The sequence below is a fragment of the Musca vetustissima genome, unplaced genomic scaffold, assembly GCF_032173495.1.
Source record: "Musca vetustissima isolate MV318-11 ecotype Yass unplaced genomic scaffold, APGP_CSIRO_Mvet_v1 utg32568, whole genome shotgun sequence".
In the NCBI taxonomy this organism is placed as follows: domain Eukaryota; kingdom Metazoa; phylum Arthropoda; class Insecta; order Diptera; family Muscidae; genus Musca; species Musca vetustissima.
Window position 1 is genome coordinate 98,431 of NW_026879532.1, and position 17,345 is coordinate 115,775.

Genomic DNA, 17,345 nt, shown 5'->3' on the forward strand with positions numbered 1-17,345 from the left:
ATTATACTTAGTTATCATCTTTTTTCGATTAGTTTCACTCTGCTAATGGTAGGAGTAACCCCTTCCCAACCACATGTGGTCAATAGGGAGAGATAGACAACATCTGAGCACACGAGGAGGATTTTATGAAAATCACACATTAACACCTCATTATTAAATGCTTGAAAATTTCCAGCAAAAATTGTCACTCTCGCCATCCAGGAACGGATTTACGTAGACCTGGACTGATTGGCTCGCCATAGGTGATAACAAAAAGTACATATGAACAACAAAAAAAATATTGCAAAAACAAATTTTGTATAACTAAATGTCCAGCCAGGCCGATACCTCGCAGAAGCCTGTAACAGATGTCAAAAAAAAATTGCACAAAAGGCTTCGAGATGAGCGCATTAGAGAAGTTCTGGTGCAACATAAAATTCGAGATGTGTTCGCCCCGGTTAACAATGCAATGCACAACAAGCAATCGCAATTAAAACAACAACTATGTGTGGCATCTAATATATGAAGAGAAGAAGAACTCATGTGGCTGATTATGATGATGCTGGACGGAACAACACAATCGGTTATCAACAAAAAAGTAAGGAAACAAAAAGCGTCCAGGACATTCAGGGCATTCAGAGTGTCAAATGTGGACATAATCATGGCAGACTGTCACACACAAATCTGTCACAGCACCACCACCGCCATAAGAATCCACACAGAGTTTAGTCTGTTCATCGGCTATAGCCGAGCATTAGGACATAGACATTTCGCTTGACTGCAGACCACCCGTAGATGTCCTGCTGTGAATAAAAAGGGCTCGTGTTAGAGTTTAACACACAAAGACGGCACAATGACCGGCCTTACAATAAGGTATCCTGCCGGGCAGGAGACGTGCCTCAATATTGATTGTCATTGACTGGCAATGGTTGGTATTATGTGTGTGAGTATTTGAGAGTGTGTGTGATTATGAATTGCAAAGTGTGTGCAATGTACACACATATCTGTGAGTGTGTTGGTGTGTGTGTGTTTAGGACCATATCTAGCAAAAAATTATTAACTCTAAACCAAAAGCCGATATTAAGTGTGAGGATTTCGTTGTTTGTCTGGTGTTTGTTGGAATCTATATTCTGCTGGCCTGCAGTCTTTCTTTCGCCTGTTGTTTGTTTTTCTGTTGTCCTTGTTGAAGAGTGTTAAAATTAAGATGTCCTGCTGCTGTCTGTCTTATTTGCTACACTACACAATAATTGAGTCTTCTGCTGGCTGGCTGGGTGACTGTCTCTATGTGAGCATGTGCGTGGATTTCTAAGCCAAGATTTTTTTGTTTTGTTTGCTCGTGTCCACATATTACCAGTCACCCAGCCCGCAAGGATACAAATACCCTGGACAAGGTTAGAAAAAAATCTGAAAAAAATGAAAACATAAAACGTATGCCATAACCGAGCGCACAGTTTGGCTTTAAGCCGATTAAATCTTTTTAATTATGATTTATGATGTAGCGGAGTTTCGTTGCTGGGGGTGCCCTGAATGAAGATAGATTGTTAGCCAGGAAGTAGAGATTTAATATTGGCAACCGCCAAGGATCAATTTTGTTGTTTTGTTTTTTATTATTTTTTCTCTTGCTCGTCAATTATTACAAAAATATTTTGATAGATCTATTTTGGTTTTGGTACAAAGTCACTGGAATTGAAACACATGCCAAAGGGAGGGAAGTGAATACATTTTTTTGGATTGGTACTTACAAAGGACAAAATTGAATATTTTTTTTACAAAATCGGGTTACATACCTGGAAGAAAAATAAGAAAAATAAATTAATAGAAAATCGAAATTATTAAGACATAAATAGATAAATACATTGAAAATAATTTTATTATTTAAGTCAGTTGGGTCGTGCTTAGTGATCGAAGTTTTGTAATACAAAGGAAAGCCAGTGAAAGAACTTACGCACCCACCATATTGCGACACGTTTCGCCGTTGGTTATGCTGGTCATCAGGCATATTGGACTATGTTGTTTTACAAAGTTCGTATGTTAATAACTTGTATTTATATCCAATTATTATTTAAATTTTAAAAGAATGTTAATTTATTTTATTAAAATCTGGTGTTATGTTCGGCTATTTAGGATCGATCACTGCCATATAAGAAGTACTTGCATATTATCGTTACTTTGGAAATGTGTGTTATGTACAATAATTCAAAATTGAGAATTATTGGTATGATGTTATTCAAACCTTAAACTATCAAAAATTTGAGGAAAGTAACGATATACCTAAACTTGTGTGCCGATATTAATAATTTTTGGTAAATATATTTATATTAAAATTCTGAAATAATTAAATTTTCAAATATTTTATTTGACTTCTAATGACCCAAGGGACAAAGAATGTTTCTAACATTGTTATGGAAAAATCCGCTGTCATATACATTTGGTACATCATAATTAGACCTCGGATTTTGCATATTTGCATATTTTTTAATAATGAAGATATCGAAATTCTGATTGGACACAAATTCGTTTCAAAGGATTTAGAATTATTTGAAGGGTTCATATTTTTTAATTTTTTGCATATTTTGCATATGCACGAGATATGCAAAAAATATGCAAAATATGCAAAAAATATGCAAAATATGCAAAAAATATGCAAAATATGCAAAATATATGCAAAATATGCAAAAAATATGCAAAATATGCAAAATATATGCAAAATATGCAAAAAATATGCAAAATATGCTAGGTCGATATGCAATAAATATGCAAAATATATGCATAAAATATGCAAAATATATGCTAAAATATGCAAAAATATGCAAAATATGCAAAAAATATGCACGGTATGCTAGGTCGATATGCGATAAATATGCAAAATATATGCAAAAAATATGCACGGTATGCTAGGTCGATATGCTATAAATATGCAAAAATATGCAAAATATGCAAAAATATGCAAAATAGTCAAAAATATGCAAAATATATGCAAACATATGCAAAAATATGCAAAATATATGCAAAATATGCAAACATATGCAAAATATATGCAAAATATGGAAAAATATGCAAAATATATGCAAAATATATGCAAAGTATGCAAAATATGCAAAATATATGCAAAATATGCAAAAATATGCAAAATATATGCAAAAATATGCAAAATATGCAATCATATGCAAAATATGCAAAAAATGCAAAATATATGCAAAATATGCAGAAATATGCAAACATATGCAAAATATATGCACGGTATGCTAGGTCGCAATATTAAAGATAGAACTTTGAAATTTTGCACATATATTATTATTACTCCTAGGATGTTTGGTATTGGAAATGGGATATATCGGTCCACGTTTTAGTATATCGCCATATAATAGTTATATATGTTTGCATGTTTTATACATATATTTAGCAAATTTTTCATAATGCCCCAAAAATCTAACAGTTGAACCATGAAACGCATACATACACAATTAGATTTCTATAGGTTAAAAATAAAGAAAGCACACAAATTCGAAAACTAACCTGAAATTTTTTTTTTGATTAAAATGATTGCATATGTGAAATATGTTGCTCATATTTGCACATATTTTGCATATTTTGCATATTTTTGCATATTTTTGCATATTTTGCATATTTTGCATATATTTTGCATATTTTGCATATATTTTGCATATTTGTGCATATTTTGCATATATTTTGAATATTTTTGCATATTTTGCATATGTTTGCATATTTTGCATATTTTTGCATATTTTGCATATTTTGCATATTTTGCATATATTTTGCATATATTTTGCATATTTTTGCATATTTTGCATATATTTTGCATATTTTGCATATTTTGCATATTTTTGCATATTTCGCATATTTTGCATATTTTTGCATATTTTGCATATTTTGCATATATTTTGCATATTTTGCATATATTTTGCATATTTTTGCATATTTTGCATATTTTTGCATATTTTGCATATTTTTGCATATTTTGCATATATTTTGCATATTTTGCATATTTTGCATATGTTTGCATATATTTTGCATATTTTTGCATATTTTGCATATTTTTGTATATTTATAGCATATCGACCTAGCATACCGTGCATATTTTTTTGCATATATTTTGCATATTTATCGCATATCGACCTAGCATACCGTGCATATTTTTTGCATATTTTGCATATTTTAGCATATATTTTGCATATTTTATGCATATATTTTGCATATTTATTGCATATCGACCTAGCATATTTTGCATATTTTTTGCATATTTTGCATATATTTTGCATATTTTGCATATTTTTTGCATATTTTGCATATATTTTGCATATTTTGCATATTTTTTGCATATTTTGCATATTTTGCATATTTTTTGCATATTTTGCATATTTTTTGCATATATTTTGCATATTTTTTGCATATATTTTGCATATTTTTTGCATATTTTTTGCATATTTTTGACATGACCCCAAATATCGATCAATTAAAGCATGAAACGCCTAAATACAAAATTTGAGTCCAATCGGATAAAGCATAAAAAATATGCAAAAATCCGAGGTCTAATCATAATAGCATACATATTTTTATTTTTAGGCTTGAAGTGTTTTACTCTCATACCTCCTATCATGGGGACGCACTACGTCGCGATTTCATATAAACAGCAGCCAAAATAGAGGGAGTTATAGTTCATCAGATTTTCAGAACACACATCAGGAATATATTACAATTTTTTCCCCAAATTTTCGATTTAGTGGCATCCATGTTTTTTAATCCAAGCCACCAAAATAAACACTTTTATAATTAACGTTAATTTAAATATTCAAATATTTTAGCATCAGACAAATGTAACCATTTTTCGAAAATAAGGTAAACGTGAAAAGTTGTTAAGTTCGGCCGGGCCGAACTTTGGTTATCCTCCATCATAGGTATGTTGACAGTTACTTGAAATTACAGTTCCAATCCCACGTGGAACTATTCTATTTCGAATGATCTTGGAATATGTTAACCTCCAGAAACGAGATTTATTGTAAACTACTGACGACCAGAAACATTATGTTACTGCCAAAAATATATGGAGGATATATGGAACATACCAAAAAGTGACCTATACCGACAACATGTGTATAAAATCAAAATACAGACATTTACAGGGCAAAGTTATTTGTGGTAGTTCGATATAGTTCATTCTCGGAACTAACGTTCTAGGTTTTTATCTCGATATCCTTCGAAGGTAGAGTGATTACATCAGATGGCTAAATCGACTTAGAATTCCATACTTTGTAGGGTATAAACTGACAATTTCGAGTACAGAATATGGTAGATGGTAGAATAATATGGTAGAATGCGCCTATAGACAACCACAAAATGCGGAACAAAGCAGTTAACTATTTTAATATAAACCAATAAGGAATGATACCCTTCACCACTTTGGGTATATTCAACAGATGAATCCTAGCAGACGTCGCATTTTTAAAGGACCAGTAAAATGAACACGGACGAGAATATATATATATATGGGAGCTATATGCAAATCTGAACCAATTTTCGCAAAACTTAACACACATCGTTCTAGACCTAACTCATTACGCTGTGCCAAATTTCGTGCAAATCGAATGATATATAGGGACTTTAGTGGACCATTTACATTAAATCAGACGAAAATATATATGGGAGCTATATCTAAATCTGAACCGATTTTCAAGAAACTTAACACACATCATTCTAGACCTGATTCATTACGCTGAAGCGATTTTCAAGAAACTTAACACACATCATTCCAGTCCTAATTCATTACGCTGTGCCAAATTTCGTGCAAATCGAAAGATATATAGAACCTTTTGGTTCACCATTTACATTAAATCAGACGAAAATATATATGGGAGCTATAGCTAAATCTGAACCTATTTTCAGGAAACTTAACACACATCATTCTATACCTAATTCATTACGCTGTGCCAAATTTCGTGCAAATCGAATGAAATATAGGGACTTTGGTGGGTTATTTACATTAAATCGGACGAAAATATATATGGGAGCAATATCTAAATCTGAACCGATTTTTCCCAATTTCAATAGGGTTCGAGATTTGTTACCAAGTACGACTACAAAATACTAAATTTCAGCGCATTCGGTTGGAAAACGCACTTAAAAACCCCAAAATACCGAAAATTATTGGTGCCCTTATATGGGGGCTACAAGGAAAATACGGCCTATACTTATATATTTTTTTTTTGTGGAGAGATTTGGTACTCAATTCAGCGAATTCGGTTGAAAAACGCGCTCAAGAACCCGGAAATACCGAAATTGGATGTACCGTTATATAGGGGCTACCAGAAAAAATGGACTAATATTTATAATTTTTAGTGACGAGATTTGGTAAATTAGGGGTACTGTTATATAGGGGCTACCAGAAAAAAATGGACCAATATTTATAATTTTTAGTGGAGAAATTTGGTTGAAAACGCGTTCAAGAACCCCAAAATATCGAAACTTAGTGGGCTATCAGAAAAAGTGGATGTATATTTATATTTTTTAGTGGAGAGATTTGGCACCCAATAAGAACACAATGTACCAAATTTCGGCAAATTCGGTTGAAAAACGACTGTACCTTTATATGGGGGATAACACCGTAATGTGTGAATCGAATGTGTGAATCGAATTCGGCCAAATTTGCGAGTATATGACTAAAAAATTATAACTAAACTTTGATTTCAGACAAACATTTAAAAAAAAAAAATCACTTCGGGGTATTCTTTTGAAACCACCTTCGTTATTTTGGGGATTTTTGATCATCGGTTAGTCTAAAAATTGTGAATGTCGGTCCACGGTTCGGTATAGATCCCCATTTTCAGTATTTTCAATGTTCTAGCAGCATTTTCTCATCAAAGTGAAAGTAGGGAGGACGAACAATTTTTTTCGAAATAATTTCGATGTATGACAATGGATAAATTATTGATGGTTTTTGTCGCGTTTTCCATCGAAGTGGATGTAATTGGGTATTAAGGGTTCTTCGAGAGTGAACAAAGATCTTTGTAGAAAATATTCAGTATTGAACGGAACAACACTAGTTTAGTAAAATCGATCAGGTTTTTTTTTTGACATTTTTTTAAAAGAAAAGTATTATTACTCTTATCCGGTTACCCGGTTATTTGACCCGGGTACCCGGTTCTACCGAACCGATTAATACAAAATAGGTAGACGGTATTAAAAATACCCATCTATTGAGTGATGGGGTTATCTAAATCCTTCGATTTATGAATTTCCTTGCAAGTATTTGTATTGGATCCAAAACAGATAATGTCACAAATAACACCATTTTGGAAAGCTCAAAGTGTAGTCTATCACTTAGGAAAGAATTATTGTCAGCCTATAGGGGACCCCTGTTCGGGAGTTTCCGAAAAAAACGGAATGTAGGAATTCATCAGAAGTTCGTTTTTCCCAAAAATTCGAATATAGATGTTCTTATTTTTGGATCCTTGTGGATTTCTAATCGTGATATTCTTAAATTTTCCCAAATAAACAGACAATTTACAATGATTTAGTTTTTTTTATAAAGGTCACGACCTATTTTAAAAAATTTTGAATGCATACCACATCATGGTGGAGGGTGTACAATATTCCGTTTATCCGAAATTACCTCCTTGTTTAATTATTTGTACTACATATAAGAAGAAACTGTTATCTTTTACAGCAATTTCTTTATCACGGACAAAACCCAATACCAAAATTTTCTCCAGCAATATTCTATATCTTAAACCACTGGTACATTTGTGTGTGGTGTTTTTAAGACCATTTTCTACTATATTGTTTAAAGTTTTTGACAATTGATTTTATACAGCATTTCCTTTATCACAGACCAATCCACAACAAAATCCAATACTATTATATTTAATACACTTTTTTGTACAATAGTTTTAACAGAGAAATCCCATTCATTATCGATAAAAAATCACAAACAAATATTTAGAGCTTCAGCTCTAACCGATCTCCAATAGAAGGGGTACCATATTTAAAAAAAAAACACTTCGTACTCCATGTTGTTTTTTTTTTATTTATTAAATCAAAAAATATATAACTTTTTTTTACTTTTTAACAAAAAGGTTCCGTTGGTACAACATCCTTAACGAGCCCGGAAATCAATGCAAGCAATTCCACCAATGAGATATTTTTCAAAGCAGCATTTAAAGGAGGTACCACCAATCCCTCCACAAAATTACTAACACCTTCCGAATTATCTTCTTCAAATGTCAAGGCGATAAATTCCTCAACCCATGAATTGAAAAGTTTATTATAAATCAAACTGCCACCCATGATGCCGGTAGTCTTCGACTTGGATGATTCCAATTCAAGTTTAACGTTAAAACTTTTTACACTAACTCCACCAGATAAATTGGGGCGCAATTTAAAACTACCACTGGCACGCAGATTTATTAATTCCAAACTGAAGACGCCATTGCCATGGAAACCCATTGATGGACCCAAAGCACTTGTTCGAGCATTTAGTTTATACTCGGAACTATGGAATAAAATTGAGGGGAATTTAAAATCAAATTTGATTTTTTGCAACACATTATTCCAATTCAGATCGATGATGTCGAATTCATTGAGGCCAGATATTTTTAAATTTGTCATGTTGCCTTTGAGACTGGAGAATTAAATTTTAAATTATTTATTTGGAATTATTATTTTTATTTTTCCTATCTCACTCACCTCCATCCCCCACCCTGCATATCGAACTCGGCAAACTCTTGCTGATATGGTGCCATGGGTGGTATTCCAGCTGGTGCATAGCCACATTGCATTTGCAATTTAACAAATTCCATAAATTCTCTTAAATCATCATCGAATTTCGTGCGTCCCTCAGGTGCTAATTTGGTGTCATCAATCAAACGATAGGCTTGACAATTGTTTAGACAGATGCCCACCGTAATGGCAAATATTAAAAATTTGGAAATGTTCAACATTCTTTCTTGTTTTCGGACAAACGATATTTAATGCGACCGAGACACAATTGTTTCTGTGAATTTTGGCATTAACTTAAAAATAGTTGATTGATTTTATGACAATACAGGTGTTTTTTTATTTATGATTAGATTTATTTGTTATTTTTGTTTTTACTAAACAGATAAGGATTAGTAATCAAAAGATATGCAATCGTTCTCAAACTGTGCTTTTAATTTCGAAACGCCTAAAAGTAGGCAACATAACTTGGTATGTGATTACTGCCAGAAAATTTAATTTATTGGAACAATGAAGGGAATTCCAATTGGAAACTTAACTGGATATTGATGGTGCTCTTAGTAGAAAAACGGGACTCATGGTAGGAAAATTGAAAGATATTACAATTAGAATATTTATTGGAAATTCGAAAGACTCTTAATAGAAGTTTCCTGTAATTGGAATTGATTCAAACTTAGTTTAATAAAAAATAATAGTCTGTGAAAGAGTTCGCATATAGGAAATTTTTGGGGACACTAATTCTTCTTCTAAAAATGTAATTGCTTGTAGTTTTCTTGGTATTTTTGGAAAGTGTAAACCTTTGGATAAACAAATTGCTGGTATTCTTCCTCTACTAGAAATTTTATGACAGGTATTGGAAGATTTCCACTACTTCCTTCAGCTCCTTCCTTATATCGAAATATATTTGGAGCATTCTATTTAATTTGAAAAATATATCTTCAGAGAACTCCACCCCTCCATCTTTTGGAAGCCATAGAGTAAGCTCCATCTATGACTTCTTCAAAGACTCCATTTCAATTAGCACTGTCGTCACATCAGCTAATCATATAGTCGGCTTCATTGTACATTTCCTCCATAGCAAAATCATACATTTTGGCGTTCTAGGCGAAGATCGGAAAATAGAAGTCCATATAATCTCGCTTGATGTCATCCACTTTCTTTTATAATGCTTTCAAACCTTTGAGTAATCCGCTTTAGTTCCGAATTTATTTCTTCATTCTCTAGCTCAGATGGAAGTTGCTTCATTTCTTCCAACTTATCTTTATTAATATTTACCCATTCATTTAGTAGACCTTCTGGCCGGAAGGGCATTTTTCCTTAAATATGACCATATGGCGTTTATACTCATGGGCGTTTCGATTAAATTCCCCTGTACTTTATCTTCTTCTCATCAAGTCTTGAAGTTTTCTTGGTATTTTTGGAAAGTGTAAACCTTTGGATAAACAAATTGTTAGTACTATTCCTCTACTAGAAATTTCATGTCAGGTATTGGAAGGTTTCCTCTACTTCCTTCAGCTCCTTTCTTATATCGAAATATATTTGGAACATTCTATTTAATTTGAATATAACTACACAGCTGCATCTTTTGGAAGCAATAGAGTGAGCTATATATACAATTTCTTCAAAAACTCAATTTCAATTAGCGCTGTGTTTTTAGTCATGCCAGACAAAACATGTCTCGCGTCGTCACATTGGCTAATTACATAGACGGCTTCATTGTAGATTTCCTCCAAAACAAAATCATATATTTTGGGGTTCTTGGTGAAGATCGGATTTAAGAAGTCCAGATAATCCCGCATGATGCCCTCAACTTTATTTTATAATCCTTTCACGCCATTGAGTAACCCGCTTCAATTCCGAATTTATTTCTTCATCCTTAATATCAGATGCAAGATGTTTCATTTCTTCCAACTTGTCTTTAATAACAGTTACCCATTTGTTGGTAGACTGTCCGGAAGGGTATTGTTTCGTTAAATAGGAACATATGGCTTTTAACTGCTAGGCGTCTCGATTAAATCGCCAGTACTTCCTCTCCTTCTCATCAAGTTTTTTTCCAAAGACTCTATGTAAAAAATCTAACTCTTTCTCCATCTTACTTTAATAAATAAAAAAAAACTGTTCACCTTGTGCAATAGAAAATCTCTAACAATTCTTCAGCTCCTTTCTCAAAATTGCTATTGTATTTTTTATTCTAAGCCAATAGCTTAAAATGACTCCTTCGCTGATTCTACTGAGTCTCTTACTATGCGTGAGGGAAAATTCAGTTATTCGAAGGACCAAAAATGTTAAAGAAATATACAGACAGCCGAAGGTCATATGTATAAGAAATAAATGAGACACGGTTCTTCCGACCATTCATGTTGAATGGTTGTTAGGCACTGATTTTATAGTAAAATATTTATCCTTATGTACAACTTAAACAACTCTTGCTTAGAATTTGATCTGTGGAGAATTTTTACATCGTGTGCGCCATAAAATCATATCTTATAATGATCAAATCTTCTGTAACACAAAATTCTGTTCAAAGTATTTTGAGCAACAAAAATTTTATTTATTATAATAATCGAGAAGAACAAATATTCGGAGTTATTGGCATACATTTTTTTCAAGTGGGAAGTAAATACCTTAGTGGATATTCTCCGTCCACTATAATTTTTATAACAGGTATTACAAAATTTTTTATTTATTATCATCCGACGGGAATGTAGTCGAAAAGAAAAAAGAATTTTGAAGAAGAATTTTGGATATTTCGGTACGAGGGTATTTTTACCAACACATTTAATTTGGAAACCATAGTCCTCATCAGCAATTAAAAATGTCTGTCGATCCATTTCTAATTACTTCAAAAAATTAGTCGAATAGTATTGATCGATGCCTTTCCGAAACTCGTATTTTTTCTATATTCTGCACATTGTGACACATTGCCATTGGCCTGAATTGTAGAAAGAGTAAACCTCTATAGATTCTTTAAAATTTCTGGAATGGGTAAATCTTTGTGAGTGCTCTCTCTTTACTAGAAATTTTATGGCAGAATTGTGGTTATAATCATCCGATGGGATTTTATGTCGAGAAAAAAACTACGGAGATATTAGGATATTTTATTAAAAGTGTATATTTACCAATAAATGTAATATGATTTGGAAATCATATTAACCCCCCCCCCTCACCGGAAAAGTATTGATCGAATATAATTCACCGATGCATTTCAGAATTCCTTCATTAAGACTGTTTTCTATATTCTGGAGAAAGATTATGCATTATCTCCACATTAACCACAACCGTGTGAGTGCAGCAAGAGAAACAGTAGTCAACGGTTGCAAAACTAATAACCACCAAGTGAGGGGAGAGGCGGAGTGCGATACCAAAAGAAGACTTCAAAACAAGTTAAAACGTCGACAAGTTCGATCGGTGCAAATTTATATAGCCTTCTCACCATGAGGTTAGCATTCAAATTAGAAAAACAATAACAAAACAAGCTAAATAATGTAAATTGTCTACCAGGAGGATATCTAACCTGCTTACATATATCAAGTCTACTGAATAAATTTAGCTAGAACCTATAAAAAGCACGGAATGCCCAATTACAGCTACTTCTGTTAGAAAATGCGCCTAGAACTTTGAAAATACCTTAAATGTTAAAACATAGGCATGGTCACGTTGCACTGGTAAATTCTTAGTAATCGATATTTTACTAGATTGTCGAGAAACATTTGTGGTGAGATGGAACGAAGTATAAATAGGAGAGCATGGTAAGGGAGTGAGTTAGTTGTAAAATGTTCGGAACTTGGTCAAAATATGGGCATGTTATTCGCTCTATGATCACGTTGCACTGGTAAATTCTTAGTAATCGACATTTTACTAGATTGTCGAGAAACATCTGTGACGAGATGGAACGTAGTTGTAAATCAGAGAGCGAATTGAAAGAATACGAAACGTAAATCTGTGCAATAAAATTGTGCCAATAAAGCATTGTTGTAATCGTAATCTGTATGGATCCGTGTTCGTCGAGAAATCTCGGTGCCGAGATTCAACGAAGTATACATAGGAGAGAATAGCAAGGCAGTGATCTAGTAGTAAATCAGATCTCGAATTGAAACCATCCGAAACGTAAAGTATAAATAGGAGAGCATGAAAAGGCAGTGAGTTCGATTTAAATCAGATAGCGAATTGAAACCGTCGGTAAAGTAAAGTTGTGGCAATAAAGCATTGTAGTAATCTACAAGCATCCGTGCTTTTTTGTACAGAGTGGTTGAAGGATTTCACAGGTGGTCAATTGTGATCACCTCTTCGAGATATAAAGTCTATAAATATAGTCACGCTTTCGTTGCTTGGGTACTATGTAACGGCATCTTGTTGAAAGTAGCCGCTGTTCAGATCAATACCAACCACTTCAGACCATAAAAAATTAATAATCATACTCCATTATTGCCAGTCCAATCTTATTTCCAAGATAGTAAGGTAAAATGACCCCGCCGGGTGATAAAATACGCAGAACAATACCACGACGAGGATGGAGAGACTTCCGAGCCCCAAATAAGACAATTTTGATTCTTGACAGAGCCACCAAGGTGGAAATGAGCCTTATCAATAACGATGATGCTGGATGAAATTCTTGCAGTTCGGATCATTTCATGTATTTCAAGGACCAAATCAGCATAGACATGACATTGTTGATTACACTGTGACACAAAATCGAGCTCGTTATCTGGGGGAGAAATGTTTCTTATGTCACATGGAATGTGGAATATTTTTCTAGAACATAACCTTCAATCTAGGGTCCACAATACGATATTTTTTGACCTCCAAATATTTTACACCAAATGTTGTTTATAATTTTTTATATAGGGTCCCCAATGAAATAAACCATTTTAAATATTGCCGATTTACATTCTCTTTCCCTCGTCCTCCCCTCCCTCTGGGATTTTTTTACGCAGTTTTCTAAATGTGTCCAATTTATATGAGGTTTGAGAAATGTTAGTTTTGTTTTTATCCGTTTATTTTCCGAATGTTCTGCAAAATATCTGATGTAATTCTGAGATCGACTGTCAATAATAGAATCTTGCAGGTTTGGTAACAGAGCAATTATAACCTGTGTTCAATTGAAAATAAATATTAGAAGAACTAATAAAATAAAAACACATTAACAACTTTTTTCTTTCACTAATACTGGACTTTATATTTCATTTCATAGTAAATTTTTCTCTCTTCCAAATATTGAAAAGAAAAATACCACAAAAATCCACTTCAATATTCCAAATTATTGTCGTAACGCTTAAGCCCAGGGATCTTGAGGAGGAACACAGTTAACAACAATAGGATCATCTTCTTGTTCGCCTTCGGTGCTCGAGAAGATCATATCGATGATGGTCCAGAAATCGTTACCCTTCAACATCTTGTTGACCTTGGGGACAAGGGTTTCTTCGATCATATCGGAGATGGCTTCTTGGTTGTTATTGATGCCCATTTCGACGACATTTTCAATTTGACGATTGATCATACGGTTGACAGCGCCATTACCCATGAAACCGGTAATTTCCGAAGTGCAAGCGCCCAAAGAAACTTGAGTCTTCATGGAGGTGATCTTGATGGAGCCCCACAAGATTGGAATTTTGTATTTGATGGTACCGGCAATACGCAAATTCTTCAAACCAAAGTCCAAAGTACCTTCACCTTCGTATTGAACGGAAAGACCCAATTGACGCATAGCATCCAAAATGCTGTTGGTATCATATTTCGAGGCGGAAGTAACAATATCCTTGAACAAGAAATCGAAGGTGATCTTGGACTTGATGACGTTCAATTTGAATTGTTGAATAACGAATTTATCCAAACCGTCAATGCGGAATTTGAAGACCTTATCGATAGTTCTAAAGGGTTAAAAATAAAAAGCAGTGAAGTTAGTTCAGGTGTTGATGGGGGGAAATAGTTTGAAAAAGCTGTTAGAAAGTTAGTATAATGAAAGCTTTTCTATTGGAGTTAAGAGAAATCTTAAAAAATCTTAAAAGGAGCTATTCATGATCTGAGTCATACTTTTAAAAAATATTGCCAAATTAAGCTTTGAAAATTAAATAATTTATCCAAAAAGCTTATTAGCAACACAGTGCGGAAATCTTGGGAAAATCCGAATTAAGTCGTTGGAAACATATTTTAAAAACTTTTTAAAAGGATTGTGTTAATAAACAATATTTAGAAAAGCATTTCCTTAATAAAGCTCTTATTGATTAAATTTTTGTATGATGATACAAAAACTTTAAAGCTTGAAATCTTGTTAAGCGTAAAGATAATGGAGGCTTTTTTATTTTATAAAAATTTAACATAAAATTTTGGAAACTGTTTCATAAAAGAGCTTTGACAACAGATTGGGAGAGAAAATTAAAAAAAAGCTTTATAAAAGCTCTTAGCTTAAAAAACTCTAATTTGAACACATGTAAAGTTTAATATCCCTTGAAAGCTTGGCTATCAAAAGTTCTGAAAGATTAAAAAATCATCCTAAGAGGAAGTTATTCGTAAAAAGTGTATAAAAAGCTTAATAAAGCTATGAATTAAAAATCTCTCATATTTGTTAATTTTGGTCTAAAAAGCTTTAAAATTCACAATTCAAAATCAAAATGAATTTTTAATTAAAAGCTTAGTTAACCAAAAATGCCTAGAGCATGGGAAAACATCGCATTAAAGCTTTGTGAACGGATGGAACAAAAATTACTCAAAAAGAAGATTTAGATCGGTTCAAAAAAGCTTTTAAATATTCAATATTGAATTTCACATGAAAGCTTGGTTAGATAAAAGTTCTGAGACATTGAAAACAATTCTGTATTGAAGCATTGGAAACTAAAAATATTATTAAAATCTTTGAATGTATACTATTTGTAAAAAGTTGTAATTTTTTAATTGTGTTTACTCAATTTTGTCACTTGAAAGTTCAGAAAGCTTTTTAATTGAAAAAAAGCTTTTCAAAAAATTTTCACTTCAAAGCTCTGCTTATACTCAAAATATTTCTCTTTTCTTATGATATTTTTTCACACTCAAAAAGCATTCAAAATTCTCCTCAAAGCTTTGTGGGTTATTGAAATATTCTCTCTCTTTATCCTCTAAGCTTTTCATGCCGATTGTTTTTTTTTTTTTTTTTTTGTGATACTTACTCAAAGATACCCTTTTTCAATTCAATTTCAGCTTCGCGAACCTTCAAGGGAGCTAGTGGGGGAATACCGTATTGGGGCCAGCCACAAGGCATTTGCTTTTGGATTTTACGGATCATGCGACGTACTTGCCAGGAGACAATGAAGCTGGGAGCGACTAAAATTCGGAAAACATTAATATAAAAATCTTCACAAACAAAAATTTCCTCAAAACTTACTTTCAACGGTACCATCTTGATTCTCAGCCAAGAAATCAATTTCACCATCACTATCAGCCATCTCGGCCAAGGGGCGTAGACCCTGTTGGGGCAATACGGTGCCGGCCAAGGCAACCGTGGCAAAAGCCAAAACCAATAAGAAACGCATGATTAAAATTTAAATTATTTTCTAATAGTAACTTTTCCAATGAAATGCTACTCGAGAACTGTTTTCTTTTTGGCCATAACATTGGCTTTTATAGAAGAGGTCGACCGATTTCTTTTCTCTGGCATACCTTCGAGCCCGAAAAAAATAGTCAAATCTTATCGGCTTTGCAATCGTCACAAAAAAGTTTTGATTTTTCTTTTTTTCTATTAATATTGCAAATTATATAGGGGGGTACTAATAAATTATCAAGTTGTTCAGAAAGATATAGCAAAAGTGGTAGCTTATCTATTGATTTGTATTGGTCATTATTATTCGGTAGCAAGTGTTTGAAAAAAAAACAACCGCAACGAACATTTTGTTGGTAGGTGAATGACATGCCTTCTTAGCTATATGGAGGAAAGAATAAATAAATCGTGATGTATAGAGGTCTTATCTTTGGAAATATTTGAATACGATGGTCTGATTTTTTCAGTTATTTTCTTTAAGGATTTGGAACTACAATTCACAGTTGAAGTTTACTTGATAATTTTGATTGGAATTTCGAAAACTGTGGGTAAAGAGAAATTCAGCTAAAATTTTTATAAAAAAAAAATCCCTTTTTAAATAATTCCGAACAGTTATTCTGCAGAGAAGTGTAATTCAGCCACTTTTTATGGATTCGTTAAGCAATACAATATCAAAAATAATAATTCAGCTAACTTTTTCTTTGAAGAATTTCAGTTCAGCAAACATTTACTTTGAAAATTTTCAATGCCAACTATTTCTTTTCCATTATCTACTAAAAATCATTCGGTTAGCTTTTTCTAAAAAAAAATATTTTGATTGAAAAAGTCAATATAAATCAATTCAGAAAATTTAGTGTTATAATAATACAACTTTAGATATTTTTTTCTAATGAAAAAAATCAATTCAGCTAACGTTTCCTGTACTGTAATTCAATTCAGCAAATTTAATTTTTAACATAATTTTATTTTACATGTTTTTCTACTTATTCAGCCAACACTTTCAGCAGTTCAAAATAATTCAGCAGAATTTTTCTACAAACATTTTGATTCAGCAACATTTTTTTCGTTAGAAAAATTCAATTCAGATTTTGCATTATATAATATAATTATATAATAATATAATTTTTCT

At 32.6% G+C, this 17,345-nt stretch overlaps 2 protein-coding genes across 2 annotated transcripts; both read right to left on the reverse strand.

Moving 5' to 3' along the window:
* Nucleotides 1-8,058: 8,058 nt before the first annotated feature.
* Nucleotides 8,059-8,933, reverse strand: LOC133324438 (uncharacterized). Its single transcript, XM_061533281.1, has 2 exons — nucleotides 8,680-8,933; nucleotides 8,059-8,614 (listed from the first exon to the last, which is right to left on the reverse strand). Exons 1-2 carry the CDS (start codon nucleotides 8,931-8,933, stop codon nucleotides 8,059-8,061), a joined length of 810 nt encoding a protein of 269 aa, XP_061389265.1.
* A 5,048-nt stretch (nucleotides 8,934-13,981) lies between these two features.
* Nucleotides 13,982-16,211, reverse strand: LOC133324441 (uncharacterized). Its single transcript, XM_061533284.1, has 3 exons — nucleotides 16,064-16,211; nucleotides 15,849-16,002; nucleotides 13,982-14,576 (listed from the first exon to the last, which is right to left on the reverse strand). Exons 1-3 carry the CDS (start codon nucleotides 16,209-16,211, stop codon nucleotides 13,982-13,984), a joined length of 897 nt encoding a protein of 298 aa, XP_061389268.1.
* Nucleotides 16,212-17,345: the final 1,134 nt, after the last annotated feature.